This window comes from Vombatus ursinus, unplaced genomic scaffold, assembly GCF_900497805.2.
Source record: "Vombatus ursinus unplaced genomic scaffold, bare-nosed wombat genome assembly UNPS02014779.1, whole genome shotgun sequence".
NCBI lineage: Eukaryota > Metazoa > Chordata > Mammalia > Diprotodontia > Vombatidae > Vombatus > Vombatus ursinus.
In genome coordinates this window covers 32,528,757-32,544,190 of record NW_020954557.1, presented here as the reverse complement: position 1 = coordinate 32,544,190, position 15,434 = coordinate 32,528,757, and the positions used below count along the sequence as shown (strand labels likewise).

At 36.3% G+C, this 15,434-nt stretch overlaps 1 protein-coding gene across 2 annotated transcripts in view; it reads right to left on the bottom strand.

Moving 5' to 3' along the window:
• The window catches only part of PDE1A (phosphodiesterase 1A), a 342,826-nt gene that overhangs the window by 67,252 nt on the left and 260,140 nt on the right, over window positions 1–15,434 (bottom strand). For both annotated transcript variants that reach the window (XM_027866098.1, XM_027866099.1), the window contains exons 8-10: window positions 12,534–12,659; window positions 5,291–5,392; window positions 5,024–5,144 (exon numbers count right to left, since the gene is read on the bottom strand). In XM_027866098.1, the coding sequence (XP_027721899.1) occupies window positions 5,024–5,144; window positions 5,291–5,392; window positions 12,534–12,659 (349 nt within the window). The remainder of the gene's footprint in view (window positions 1–5,023; window positions 5,145–5,290; window positions 5,393–12,533; window positions 12,660–15,434) is intronic.

The window sequence follows — 15,434 nt, the reverse complement described above, 5'->3', positions numbered from 1 at the left end:
TAAAAAATAGAAAGGTGGATCAATGGAACAGAATAGACATACAATATACAGTAGTAAATTATTATAGGAACCTTGTCTTTGACAAATATAAAGATTTAAATTTTGGGGATAAGAATACATTATTTGGTAAAAATTGTTGGGAAAACTGGAAAGCACTCTGGCAGAAATTGGGCATAGACCAATATCTTACATCATTTACCAAAATAGGGTCAAAATAGATACACGACCTAGATATGAAGAGAGACATCATAAGAAAATTAGAAGAACATGGAACACATTACCTATCAGACTTACAGATGGTAGAAAAATTTATGAATAAGGAAGAGGTAGAGAGCATTGTGAGATGTAAAATGGATTATTTTGATTACATTAAATTAAAAAAGATTTTATACAAACAAAACCAATGTAACCAAGATCAGAAGGAAAGCACAAAATTGAGGAAAAAATTTCATAGACAGTTTCTCAGATAAAGGCCTTATAGCTTAAATATATAGACAACTTGGTCAAGTTTATAAGAATATGAGTCATTCTCCAATTGAAAAATGATCAAAGGACATAAACAGACAGTTTTTAGATGAAGAAATCAAAACTATATATAGTCACACCAAAAATGCCCTAAATTATTATTGATTAGAGAAATGCAAATTAAAAAAAAAAACTTTGAGGTATCATCTCACACCTATCAGCTTGGCAAAAATGACAAATGTTGGAGAGGATGTGGAAAAATCAGGGCACTAATACACTGTTGGTGGAACTGTGAATTGATCCAACCACTTTCGAAAGCAATCTGGAATTATGCCCAAAGAGTTATAAAACTGTGTATACCCCTTGACCTAGCAATACTACTATTAGTTCTGTTTTCCAAGGTGATTAGTACAAAAAAGAAAAGAACTTATATGTTCTAAAATATTTATAGCAGCTCTCTTTGTGGTGGCAAAGAACTGGAAACTGAGGGGATGCCCATCAACTGGGGGATGGCTAATCAAGTTGTAGCATATGATTGTGATGGAATACTACTGAGCTGTAAGAAATGATGAGCTGGTTGATTTTAGAAAAACATGGAAAGACTTGCATGAAATAATGGAGACTGAAATGACCAGAACCAAGAGAACATTTTATACTGTGACAGCAATATTGTTTGAAGAACAACCATGAATGACCAATTTATTCTGAGTATTATCAATACTCAATTTAACTCCAGAGGACCTAGGAAGGAAGATGCTATCTACCTCCAGAGAAAAAACTAATAAATAGAAGTATACATAGTATGATTTTACAAATATTTATAAATCTGTGTCAACTGGTGGCCTTCTCTAGTGGGGTGTGGGAAGGGAGGAGGAAGGAAGACAGTTTAGAACTTAAAATGAAAGAAAAAAACTAATTAATCTAATTAATTAAATCTAATTAAAAATTTCTCATATTTGAAATGATGGACTTGGACTAGCTTTTAAGTTCAAAAACTCCATAAAACTGTTATTTTAGGTGCAGGGCACTGAGAGGCAGTCTGGCCTAGCAGATAAAGAAATAGAACCTGAGCAGAAGCTTCTAATGCTGACAAGCTGACCATGGTAGGCAAGGTACCACATGTATTTGAACTTCATCTGTGAAATGGGAAAATTAGACTAGATGACTGCTGAAGTTTTTCCCAGCTCCAGTATTCCTTGATTTTCCAAGTGTGGGTTGAGTATAACCTGGAGATTACCTTTTCCTTTGGACATAAAATGATTTTTCACTTGTGATCATTTTTAGGTTTTACACATATACATACGAAATTTACTGAATGGTGCCTAAATGAATGGTTTCTAGGTAATAACAAATTCACTACAATAATAAAGAAATGCTGTCATTGTAAATCTCCTTGGGAACAGATTGCCAAATTCCCAAGTGACTAGCAAGCTACTGAAAGAGAAAACAAATATTCAGCTAACAATGACAAACAGTAATAGTCAGTCCCCTAAATGCTCAGCAAGAGTGTAACGCCTTTTGAATTTTAGTTTCAGTGCTTATAGTTGTATTTATGGTATGTGGTGTGGTGTGGTGAAGTGTGTGTGTGTTGTGTGTATGTGTGGGTGTGGTATGTGTATGTGTGTGTGAAAAAGAGGGAGACAGAGAGACAAAGACAAAGACAGAGACAGATGGACAGAGACAGAGACAGAGAGAGTCTTGCCCCTGGCACATACTAACTTTGTGACAGTGAGCCCGCCTACTTAGGGCCTCTAAGCAATGTTCTAAGGCTAAGAGTTGCATTAAAAGTAGCCAATATGCATTGGTGAAGAGGATTTAGACCCTAAAATTCCTCAAGTAGTTGAAATCACAAATTTGAAATCTTTTTTTCTCCCTTAAAAATCAACAATATAGATATACTCATTAACTGAATGAAAGTGAAGAGCTCTGATAAGTACCAAATTTAATTGTAAATGATGTAAAACCACATGAAAATGCATAGAAATTGAAGTTCTATTTAAGAAATAACCTACAAAAAAGTGTGTCACTGTGTTTTTTACACAGGAAGCAGGCACTGCTCTTTATGGAGTTTTTAACTGTACTTCAGAAAAGGAGATGGAAGGTCCCATATTTATACAGGTTTCTTATTCATAGCAGCATTTTTTCTGTGATAACCAAGTGAGCGCCCATCCATTTGAGGAATAGTACACAAATGTAATGGAATATTTTTGTAAGAAAAGAATTGACAGCGCAGTAGATAGAGCACCGGCCCTGAAGTCAGGAGGACCTGAGTTCAAATCCGGCCTCAGACCAAACACTTGACATGTACTAGCTCTGTGACCTTGGGCAAGTCACTTAACCCTGGCTGCCTCACTGAAAAAAGAAAAAAAGAATTGACAAAGATGAGAAATTCAGCGACATACAAGAAGGCTTTTATGAAATGATGCAAAGTGAAATAATTCAATTAGGAAAACAATACACATAATGTCTATGACAGTGTAAACAAAAGGATCAGTACAGTCAAGCTGAATGCTGGACAATTATAATAGCTAAACCTAGCCCCAGAGAAGAGTTGAAGAAATCAATATCTTCATTTTTATTTTTATTTTTATTTTTTTGGGAGAGGTAGGGGACATAGTGTGGACTGTTGTACTTGTTGTCAGATTGTGACGTAAAAATAAAAAGTACCAATAAAATTTCAAAAAGTTATACATGAATTTATACCAATTCATTCACATTCCTCCTCATGACAAAAGGCATGTGTGTGTGTGAGATATGGGCTGGTTAGGGTTATAGACTATAATCAAGAAACACAGAAATACTAGACCCTTTGAGAGTTGACCTTGAAACCACAGCCAGACTGCCATCTTACTCTCAACTATAGCCTAATAATGAGAATGTTATCAAAACATAGGAAAACATGCTAGAGTCAGAAGCCCTGGATCCTAAAACCAACTTTGCCACTATCACTTATTGCCACTTACGTATCCTTGGACCCTTCTTTAGGTCTCGGTTTCCTTTTCTGCAAAATGAGGCAGTTGAACTCGATTACCTCTGAGGTCTCTTCTAGATTCCAAATTTAGAAGAGATCTAATAGGGTCTCTTTTAAATCTGAAACTGCAACCTTATAATAGTTATTTTCAGACTTTGCTGGGATAAGAATATTTCCCTGAAAGGTCTGCGTTTTTCTAGAAATCAAGTTGACTAATACCATTACTAATCTTTGAGAGTGCTGGGGTACCATGCTGTATACCACAAATGGTGTGTGCAATACACACACACACACACACACATAGACAATATACATATGTCTATATGTGTGCATAGGCATACACATGCACATATACATATATGCATTTATATAAATAATGCATGTGCATGTGTATATGTACCGGTCTAGGGCTATGATTGCATCCATGTGGAGAAATTCCTGTTCTTGAAACTTGTACCACAGTTCAGATTAGCACATTTCCTATAATTTATAGGCCTAGAGAGCTTTGAGAAGTTGTTGCTAAGTATGTGTCAGGGACAGCTAGGTGGTGTGATAGATGGAGGCTCTGGCCTGGGTCAGGAAGGTCTGAGTTCAAATCCAGCCTCAGATACTTACTAGCTGTGTGACTCTGAGCAAGTCACTTAACCCCTATTTGTCTCAGTTCTTCATCTATAAAATGGGCACACACCAGAGTAAATAATGGCAAACCACTACAGTATGTTTGCCAAGAAAATTCCGTAGACAAAGTCCACACGGTCACACAGAATCAAACATGGTTTAATAACTCAACAAAAACAAATATGACAGTTAGTACTTGCATGAGGTTTCTTCTGGCTCTAAGGCAGATCCTCTATTTGCTACACATGCTACCTTTCTTGTACAGTCTGTATCTATCTATCTATCTATCTATCTATCTATCTATCTTTCTGCCTGCTTGTCTATCTATTTATCTATGAGTTGTTGGCCCTTTGGATAATTCTAACCATTATTACTATGGTTATTTGTTTGGTGATTTGTTTCTTTGGTAAAAAGAGCTTCCTAAAATGTCAAATCGAATGATCATAAGCTCATTAAGACAGCCAAGACAAGTTTGAGGAGCCAGATTGTAACAGAAATCAACCAATTGCCTCTTGAATTATATGCCCTGGATGCTTCATGACCAGAAACTCATTTTCCTTCAAGATCACATCAACTCTTAAGCTCAGGCCTCCTCAGTACTCCCTGGTCCTGGGCCTCTTCTTCAGTCTAATTAGATGGACATTGGAGAGTTCTTTCCAGATCATCAATTTCTGAAAGGCAGCCACCTCATCATCCCTGACCTGAATGTAGACTTCTTCATCCCCCCTCTCCATCCCCTTAACCCTGCCAAGTACCTTTCCTCCCGCTGTTACCCCTCTCACTCCACTAAGTTTCAGTTTATTTTTATGTGTTGTCTCACTCATTAGACTGTGAGCTCCTTGAGGACAGGGGCTGTCTTAAAGCTTTTTTTGTATCCCTAATGCTTAGCACAGTGCGTAGCACATAGTAGGTGCTTAATAAATGTTTGTTGACTAACTGAGATATTTTCACATAGTTTGAAATAGGCACCTGTCGAAAAAATTCTTCCATCAGGGCCATGGTCCACCGGTGATGCAGTTCCCAGGTTTTTGCTGGATGGCTTATGTCTGCAGCATGTAGAATCAGGGACATGGCTTTGGCTTTGTCTATCCTATGAAATCAAGGATATGGTCTGATTATCAGAACAAAGGCACCTTTCAAAAGATGTCTGTCATTCTCAGGGCCCCCACCAAAAACTGCTTTAAAAAAATTAAGTGTTTCAAGATGACAAAGACAAGAAAGGAAAACGAAACCTACCCCTCTGGCTGCTGCAAAGTGCTCCTAATCGTTTTAATTTGCTGAAAATGACCTGACATATCAGTAGATAAAACCATTTCAATAACCAGGTTCCGAAGATCCCTGTAAGACATTCAGAGGAAGTTGATTCATTTGGCATTTTATTCACTTGTCATGGAACATTTGCTTCACTAAAGTTAATCACATTTTTTTTCTTTCTGTAATTAGATGGGCACATTATTGCTATTAATTGTAATTAAAAGGGGCATCATCATTGCAATCTTCATAGTCTTGATGGACTTAGGCAGGCAATAAAACTATTACTTGAGAATAAGGTTATTTGAAATCAGTCCTCAGAGGAAGGAAACTCTTTACAAGTATCGCCTTATTTCAAATGAAAACATTTTAAGTCATCCTCAAGTGGAAAAAATTACCTTGCATCCACAAAATCTTTTGAGCATGCTTTTTAACCAACCTGTTAGGTTCAACAATGCTTACTAGGGTCCTGGAGAGTGAGTGACCTAAGGTTTGACACTGGGAGTATAGGCAAGGGGTTAGCAGAAGACTGTGGGTCGGGGAAGTGCTGGGGCTGAGGTGACAATCTTCAGAAATACAAAAGAATGGCAGATGGGGAAACTGAGGATCAGAGAAGTGAGGCAAAAACATTTATAAAGGGTTTGTGATTGTTTCAGCGTGTGAGAAATTTTTCAACCAAAGAAGAAGATATCTATGACAAAATATCTATGACTAAGGAGATAAGTCCCAGCGAATTGCCTGAGGCAGATGAAGGTTAAGTAAATTGCCCAGGATCGATCAACTAGACATCAAAAGCATTATTTGAACCTAGAACTTCTTGACTCTAAGCCAAGCATTTTCTCTGCAGTTCTATGCTGCCTTGGCCATAGGCCCAAGGTCAAATAACTAGTTAATGGAAACATTAAAACTGGAATCCTGATTTTTAGCAAATATTTTAGCAAATGTGAGTCTTTTAATTTCCTTGCTTCAATTTTCTATCCTAAATTCCATTTATTTTCCCCTCTATTTCTACACCCTCTTCCTGGGGCTGAGCCACATTGCAAATTGAACTGAAACTCTGAGACTAAGCTCTGAGGCCCTGGGAAACAATATTTCTGATGAACACCTGGACTATCAAACTGATGTTTTCAGCAGTGGATCTATGAATAAGGCAGAGTTATTGTCACATCCTAAAGAGTAGGACTGCTAATTCCTCAGAGTTTGCCAAGAAGGAGGCTGACTGCAAATACGTGTGCGCTCTAGGGAATCCAATGTTTACTTCTGTGCATGAGGCCACAGAATATTTTCCTAGAACCCAAACTTCATATATGTGACATCATGTTAATATGTTTAGTAAAGTGAGAGTAACTGAGGTTAGGGGTTCAACTTCAATGATCCCCAAAGATATATTGCTGAAATAGTTTGGATGACTTAATCAAACTAAAAGAAAAATGGATGTCCATTTGAATAGCATCATGTCAGTAACTTCTTAGATACACAATATTAGAAAAATAGATGCAAGTGTATTTATAAATATAAATACATAAATATATATGAATGTAAATAAATATATGTGTATATACAATATATATGTCTATGTAGGTATATCAGCTAGGTGGTGCAATGGATAGAGTACCAAGCCTGGGGTCATGTTCCGGATTTCAAATCTGACTTCAGACACTTACTAACTATATGACTGTGGGCAAGTCACTTAACCCTATTTACCTCAGTTTCCTCATCTGTAAAATGAGCTGGAGAAGGAAATGGCAAACTACTCCAGTATCTTTGCCAAGAAAACCCCAAATGGGGTCACAAAGAGTTGGATGTGACTGAAATGGCTGAACAAATACAAAAAAAAATACATATATATACACACGTTTAAAACTTCTTTCATTGTTAAATTAGTGAAAGAAATTATTTTTCTCATATTAATAACCAATTATTGAATTAGGACTAGGGTTTTTCCCCTTTCTATTTCCTCATTCAGAAATCAGCCCCTGTAGGTTATACAGAGAGCCTTTGAAGTGCATGCAGGGCTGATAATGAGATGAAAGATTGGGAGATACTTATCCAACTGGAAAAATTTAGATCTGATCAAAAGGCAAAGAGATTATTAAAAAATTTTTAAAAAAAGGGTAAAGAGGTTTTGGTCCAAGTGAATTCTGCCCCATTGTGTTTTAGCCAGACTGGTCTGAATGGAAGTGGATACTTCCTTTTGTCTAGATTGCCCTAGACAGGAGTGGTCTGGGCAAAGATAACACTCTTTGTCCAAGACTGAGGATAAGAGTCACATCCCCCAGTCTTTCATTAGAATAAGCCCACCTCTCATTATAATATTCATTCTCTCATTAATTGTTAACCAATCAGACTTGATTGCCATCTGTCCAGAACACTCATTCTTCCAAAGGCATATAAGTATTGAGAAGCATACTATGTTTCATCTTTAGTCTATGAGAGATGGCCAAATGACTATCCTTTTATTAATTATTCACTAGTCATAATTAATAAAAATGATTAATTACCCAGAAACTATTTCCAAGCATTTCATACTTCACACTAGGAAGTTTACTAGAACATTTTCCTTATGCCTTTAATAGAAGAGAAGTCATTACAGAATATTTAATGAAAGAATTTTTTATTATTTTCCAACTTCCACTAAAGTCAGTATCAGGATTACATGCAATAACAATTCACCAAAAAAAAAATTGTTAAACAGAGAAGGGTATTATTAGAAATGTAAACTATTTCATTAAAAATGTTTCCTCTGTGTGTGTGTGTGTGTGTGTGTGTGTGTGTTTCCCTCCAAAGTAGTGTGATATGCAGTGGATGTAGCATCAGACTCTAATACAGGAGGACCATGGTACGAATCCCAGATCTGCTACCTGTGAGATATGACCGTAGATAGCCACTCTATCTTTCTGAGCTTTGTTTTCATCTTATGTAAGATTGGCATGTAATTAATGGTATGATTATGCACAGAGGACTGTTGTGAAAAAAGTATTTTGTAAATTATGAGCTATTGATATATGAACTACATTTCAGACACTTACTAACTATATGACTGTAGGCAAGTCAATCCTATTTACCTCAGTTTCCTCATCTGTAAAATGAGCTGGAGAAGGAAATGGCAAACTACTCCAGTATCTTTGCCAAGAAAATCCCAAATGGGGTCATAAAGAGTTGGATGAGACTGAAATGGATGTGACAAGAAATATTATTATAGAGGGAGAAAAGTATGTAAGGAAACATGGCAATCAGTTGCCAAATTCTGCTTGCATTAATGGTATAGCAGAAAAGCACTGAATATCGATATAAGTTCATGCTTTAGCTCTGCCACCAGCTCCCTATATGATCTTAAACAAGAACATATTTTTAGTTCTTTAGGCCTCAGCTTCCTTATCTGTAAAATGGAGATGGTAAAATTAAATAATTTCTAATGTTTTTCCTCCTATAATGTTCTGATTCTATTCTCATTTAAGTGCCTATTTCCTTTCATGCTACTCTAGTTGCACAAACTCTAATAAAAGAATTAAAAATTCAATTGTACAGCTGCATTTTTTGTTGTTAAGATGTTACTAGGAATTCATGATAAATAGATCTCTATAAATTTATAGTTAGTAGAATTGAATCTTCAAAGTCCAACACTTTACATTTTGTATATTTTAATATGATTATATCTAATAAATATTTATGACAATTATTTATAATTAGGATGTCTTGAGGAACTACCGAAGGCTAGCTCACCATTAAACAAACAGGGGAATAGGAAAAAAAAGACGCTCAAAATCCTCAAAATGATAATAGAGGAAAACATAACACAAAATGGAAAGAAGTCCAAAGCAAGTAGAAAGAACAGATAAAACAAAGCCAAATTTCTGAAAGAAAATGAGTCATTTGCAGAAGTGTGCTGGGGCCAGCTTGTGCCTACCCATAAGAGCCAATTGTTATATTATTAGTGTGATCATTTACACTGTGGCAAATGCTACACAAATCAGGGCTTGGTAATTGTTTTGTTGATTGTTTACATTTAAGAGTGATAGATATTAAATGTAAAAGTATATCAAATGTTTTCATCATCGATGCAAAGATCTAACGATAATATTTGGGGGAATCACAGACATCATTAAAGAAGATTTGAGGAAGAGGTGATATTTGACTTCAGAGATTTGAAGACTGCCATGGTGAGGAGAGATTAGACATTCTACCTGGCCTTAGAGGGCCAAGCAGTGGGGTTTGAATGGAAGTTGCAAAGAGGCCGATGTCAGAGGCTGATGTCAGGAAAAACAATTAGAACTATCCAAAAGAAGGATGGGCTTGGTCAGAAGGCAATAATGATGATAAGGATGATGATAATGATGATGATGATGATGATGATGATGATGATGATGAGAGCTAACATTTATATAGCATCTACTAAATTCCAGGCACTATGCTAAGACTTTACAAATATTTGATCCTCATTTGATCCTCACAATAATCCTGCAAGGTAGGTGCTGTTATTATTCCCATTTTACAGTTGAGGAAACTGAGGTAGTCAAAGGTTAAGTGACTTGCCCAGGGTCACAAAGAAAGTGTCTGAGGTTGGATCTGAACAAAGGTTTTCCTGACCTCAGGCCCAGTGCTCTATCCACTGAGTAACCTCAATGCCCTGTTGTAGTTTCCCCCCTCAGTGGAGGTCTTCAGGTAAAGGCTAGAGAGTCACTTGTCTGATATATGTTGTAGAGGGAATTCTTGTTCAGATATGTGTTGGACTAGATGAACTCTGAGGGTCCTTCACTTCTGAGATTCTGTGAAACAAAATGATGATTTACAAATGTTGGGTGACTTGGATGGAATCTCTTCTAAGAATCTTTAGAAACCCCAAAGAAGCAATTATCTCATTCAGTGCCTTTGCCAGCTAAGACCCACGTACATTAAGCTACCATTTATAAGTGAATAGTAAATTAGAGCTCTAAATGGTTATTTTGTCCCTGATCCTATGGCACCAAAAGACTGTCCATTTTGGGCTAGAAGGGAATTTAGAGACCATATTTTCCAATCCCTTTATTTGATAAATGAGAAAAAGGAGGTACAAAGTGATTAACTGCCTTGTCAAAGGTCACATAGGTAGTAAGTATCTGATGTGAGATATGAACCCAGGTCTTTCTGACTCCAAGTCTAGCACTCCATCAACTATGCCATATGGAGATAAATAAATTGACTTAAGGAAACAACTTTTGCATCTGACCACCTTGACACTCAAATTGGTTGATTAAGATATCAGTAATTCTACTAAAAATGCACAAGTCATTATTAAAATTCCCTGTAGCTAAGAGGAGTCACTATTTCAAATGAAGAAATTACTCATAGAGACCCAGAGCATCATTGAGCCAGCAGAGAACAGGAGAATAGGAGTCTAGGGATAGTCAAAGAAATTTATGAGTACCCTTTTTTTTTGGTTTTAGAGGATGGTCAGTGTTTTCACCTGAAGCACTGTAGCATCAACAACCTGCTCAGGAATGGATTTTTATTAGGGAATGAGCCTAGGATCCCAGACAAGAAAGTGCACCAGAGGAATTGAGGATCAGGGGCTATAGCATTTCTGGTTTGGGGCCAAAAATAAGTCCTTAGGGCATATTAATCCTCCACGGTTGATATTTTTGAGTGGGAAGTAAATATAGAAACAAAAGACAGAAGTGTGGTGAAGTCTTGTGGGACCTAAAACACAGACCTGGCAACATATTGTCCTTCCCAATAAATTCCAATGGCTCTTTATTGCCTCTAGGCTAAAATGTAAATATGCGGTTTGACATTTAAAACCTTTGTCAACTTGGTTCTAACCTACATTTCCAGCACTGTTATTTATTATTTTTCTTCATGTACTCTGTCATCAGGTCAAATTGGCTTTCTTACTGTTCTACAAACTTTATCTTCTGTTACTGTGCCCACAACATGAATATACTCCCTTGTCTCCTTTGCTTATTGGAATTCCTTCTTTCATTCAAAACTCAGCTCAAACATCATCTCCTACATGAAGCATTTCCACAGTTTTCATTGGCTATCTCTAACCTCTTCCCCCATCATGTTTTATATGTGTGTATGTATATATATATGTGCATATATACATGTACATACACATATATACATACCCGCATACCTACATATATACATACATACATATACATACATACATACATACACACATTGTCTTCCATAACTCCTTGAGGGCAGGGACTGTTTTGTTTTTGTCTTTGTTCCCCCAGAACTCAGCACAGTGCCTGTAATTTTTTATGTACTTAATACATTATTATGGATTGATTGACTGCTAATTGATCTGTTGGACTGACCATAATGGTGACAGCAGCTTGGTTAAGGGAATTAAGAAGATGGAACTTGGAGCAGTAGAGAATGCTGTTTTCCAAGAATTTGTGATTAGGATTCTTCAGAAGCTCCTTTGAAGGTCTATAATTCTCTGTAGACTAACCCTTCTTATAGTTAGAATTCCTTTCCTAAACTATAGATTTTTAGTGAGAATCTCCTAATAAATTATCATCAATTTGCACTGGCAAATAGTTATTATAATCATGTTTAAGACAAATATATTTTCTACTACCTTAGTTAATGCCTACAGAATGCCAAAATAGTTAGCAAATTAGTGGGAAAATATCAATTAACCATTTATGTCACCAAGTAATTGATTTATTCTTTCCTTTCAACTGACTAAACTGACTAGTTGTTCTGCCATCATTCAGGAATGGCCTCAGTATAACGGGTTTTCTTTAGGTCTTTGAATGTAGTATTGCACATGACATGTAACTTATGAATATCCCTGAGAACACAGATAAATGATGGATAGATAAATATACTACATAATCATTACATGCACACACACCCTGCCAATAAGTACTATTTTCTAGAGATATCCTATAATAGTTTAAGGGTATTAAAGTTTAACAATTTCATTTTCAATAATATTTCTAGTGATACTGAATGCATGATTATTTTTTTAGTGCCAAACTCTCAAGAGAAATGTAAAAACCCAAAAGAAGTGAGTGAAGATGTTTTCTAGCAAGGCTGTACAGATTCCAGAATTTGTCAGTTTCTTAAAGTTCTACAGCTTTTAAGATGTGTAAATTCTTTTCACATGCAAAAATACTTCCCCAAACTGGCAAGTGTCTTTAAAGATTAAGTTCTGCTTCGTGAAGAAGATGGGGAAGATGAAGAAGATTGCCTGACTGATTGAACTTCCCCTGCGTCTTTTAGGATTTACCTCCAATCATCTTTGGATAAATTTGCCAATATGTTCATTTCTTCCTCTTGCATAAGCCTATACACTGCACTCACGTGATGATTTTCCAGGACAGAACGATCATTATATAAAATGGCAACATCTGACCTAGGTATAAAAACAAACATATATAAAGGTGTTAGAAACAGTATTTTAAAAATCCAATATTACAGGTGTCTTTTAATGTGACTTTTCCTTCATGATGAACATATCATTTAACCCTCCAAATGTAGCAGCATTTGATGTGATTTTTCATATCCTAGTTAAAAATATGTGTTAAAATGTGTCAGTGGATCCCACTTTTAACCTGTAATCAAAATTTTTTTTTGTTAGTGTGTGATTTCATTGCAAAGTACCTTGGTGGATGGAGAGCTGACCTTGGAGTAGAGAGGTCTGAGTTCAAATCTCACTTCCTATATATACTAGCTATATGAGAAAATTGGGAAATTCATTTAACCTCTTCATGCCTCAAGTGACTCTCTAAGAGGATGTATTACATGGAAGCTGCCAATTGTCATTGGTAAAAGTTATTCACCAGTAGGTCCCTACACCAAAGAAATCTGAGCAATAGTAGTAGTAGATAAATGTGCTGAAGAAGCAAAATTTCTATAAAATTTCTTCATTGTCAATAAATACACAAGTATTCTTTTTGGTACCTCCACCTAGGTTGGACAGATTAGTATCTATATTTCCTCCCACAGACCAAAGCTTTCTTATGGTACTATATGCATTATATAACATTTGTGATCTTAGTTTCATTTTTCCCTATGAATACGGACATGTTTCAACCTGCAATGTATAAAACAGGTGACAGCTGTACAGCTGTTAAATAAAATGAAAAATGTAACTTAAAGTCAATATAAATCCCTAATATCATTCACATTAAAGATCAAGAACTCAATACAATAAGGGGTTTGTTCCTCGTGGGTGTCTTCATGTCACTTGAGCATCAAAGCAAATCATACAGTATTAGAGATATAAAATTTTAGAATTGGAAGGTGTCTTCATGATCAGCCATAAAAACCCATCATTTTACAATTGACAAAACTGAAGTTCAGAGATTTCAGCTTTACTTGTGCCATTCCTTTCCATCCATGGAAAGGTCATGGAAACCATTATCACGAATTCCTAGCAGATAAGAGGGTAGCTGAGCAGCGAAGCAAGAAAGGTGAGTCTTTAGAGTATGATGTTATTATAAGTCCTCAAAATGTTAGCAAAAGTACAAAATCAGATTCTCGAAATCAAGTATAAATGATTGTTAGATAATATGAACCATTATTTATCACTACTCGAAAGGATAGTGGAGAAGTAAATGACTGTAGTTTCAGCATCGGCTTGAACAAAAGCTACTTCTCCAATTCTGGGCTATGAAATGAATCCTACTTGCTACATGCTGCAGTTTAGCAGTATTGTTTCATGTAGTATCATGAAAAGAATACAAGATTTGGAGTCAGAGGACTTGGGTTCAAATCCCAATTCTTCTCCTTACTATGTATATGACTTTGGTCAAGTCTCTTAAACTCTTTAGACTCTGGTTTCCTCATCTTTAGCATGAAGGAATTGGTCCAGATAACCTCTAATGTATCTTCTGGTCCTAAATATACAATGCTTGGCTTCATTATTAAGTAACATTTCAAATCTGATGTTGTGGAAGAAACAATGTAATAGTCAACATCAGTCCTCCACTTGAGCTTCATGTCAACAGAAGTCTTTCCTAGGAAAAATCATCATCAAAGGTCAGTCAATAGTACCAAAGTACAGCCCAGGTTTTTCATATGTGTGTATCTGTTATTGAAACACAGGTACATCACGCACAGAAGCACACACATCCTTCCCACACACCCCCTTCCTCACAAACAATTTTTCTGAAGCAAGCAACTCACAAGATCTCTACAAATTCCAAAGGGAAAAGTAGAAAGGAGATTTTCCCCTATTAAATGTACTACATATTTTGTCAATGTAAAATTTTTATCTGTGATTAATATCTGTGATTGATAATTGAAGTTTCTAATATGAAATGGATGTTCAAAATCAGAAGACACTTTGTCTCTTGGCTCAGAGCCTTTTTACTGTCTGTTCCCTATGCCTGGAACATTCTCCTTCCTTGTTTCTATCTTGGGACTTCCCTAGCTTCCTTCAAGTCCTAGTTTAAATACCTCTTTCTACAGGAAGCCTTTCTCAATCCCTCTTAATTATAATAATAATAATAATGATGATGATGATGATGATAACAATGATAGCCAACATTTATATAGTGCTTAATATGTACCAGGCACTGTGCTAAGCACTTTACAAATATCATCTCATTTGATCCTCACAACAGCCTTGGAAGATAGGTGCTATTACTGTCCTTATTTTACAGATGAGAAAATGAAAACAAAGAGAGGTTAAGTGACTTGCCCAGGGTCATACAGGTAGTAAGTGTCTGAGGGCAATTTTGAATTCAGATTTTCCTAACTCTACCAGGGGTGGGGAACCTGTGACCTGAGACTACATGTGGCCTTAAGGCCACATTTGAAGACCTAGAGGGCCACATGTGGTCTCGAGGTCACAGGTTCCCCACCCCTGCACCCAGTGCTCTATCCACTGTGCCCCCTAGTTGCATCTAGTGCCTTCCCTCTATTGATTATTTTCTATATGTGCTGTATGCAGCTTGTTTGTACATAGCTGTGAGTATACTATCTCCCCAACTAGATTGTGAGCTCCTCAAAGGCAGGGACTATCTTTTGCCTCTTTTTGAATCCCTAGGACTTAGCACAAGTGTGCTAAGTGTGTGCTTAATAAATGTTTATTGACTTGTAGATTGACAAGTATGTCTTCATGATGAGAAAGGACTTGTATTACAGAATCTCAAAAAATCCCAGAAATCAGAGTTGGAAGGGA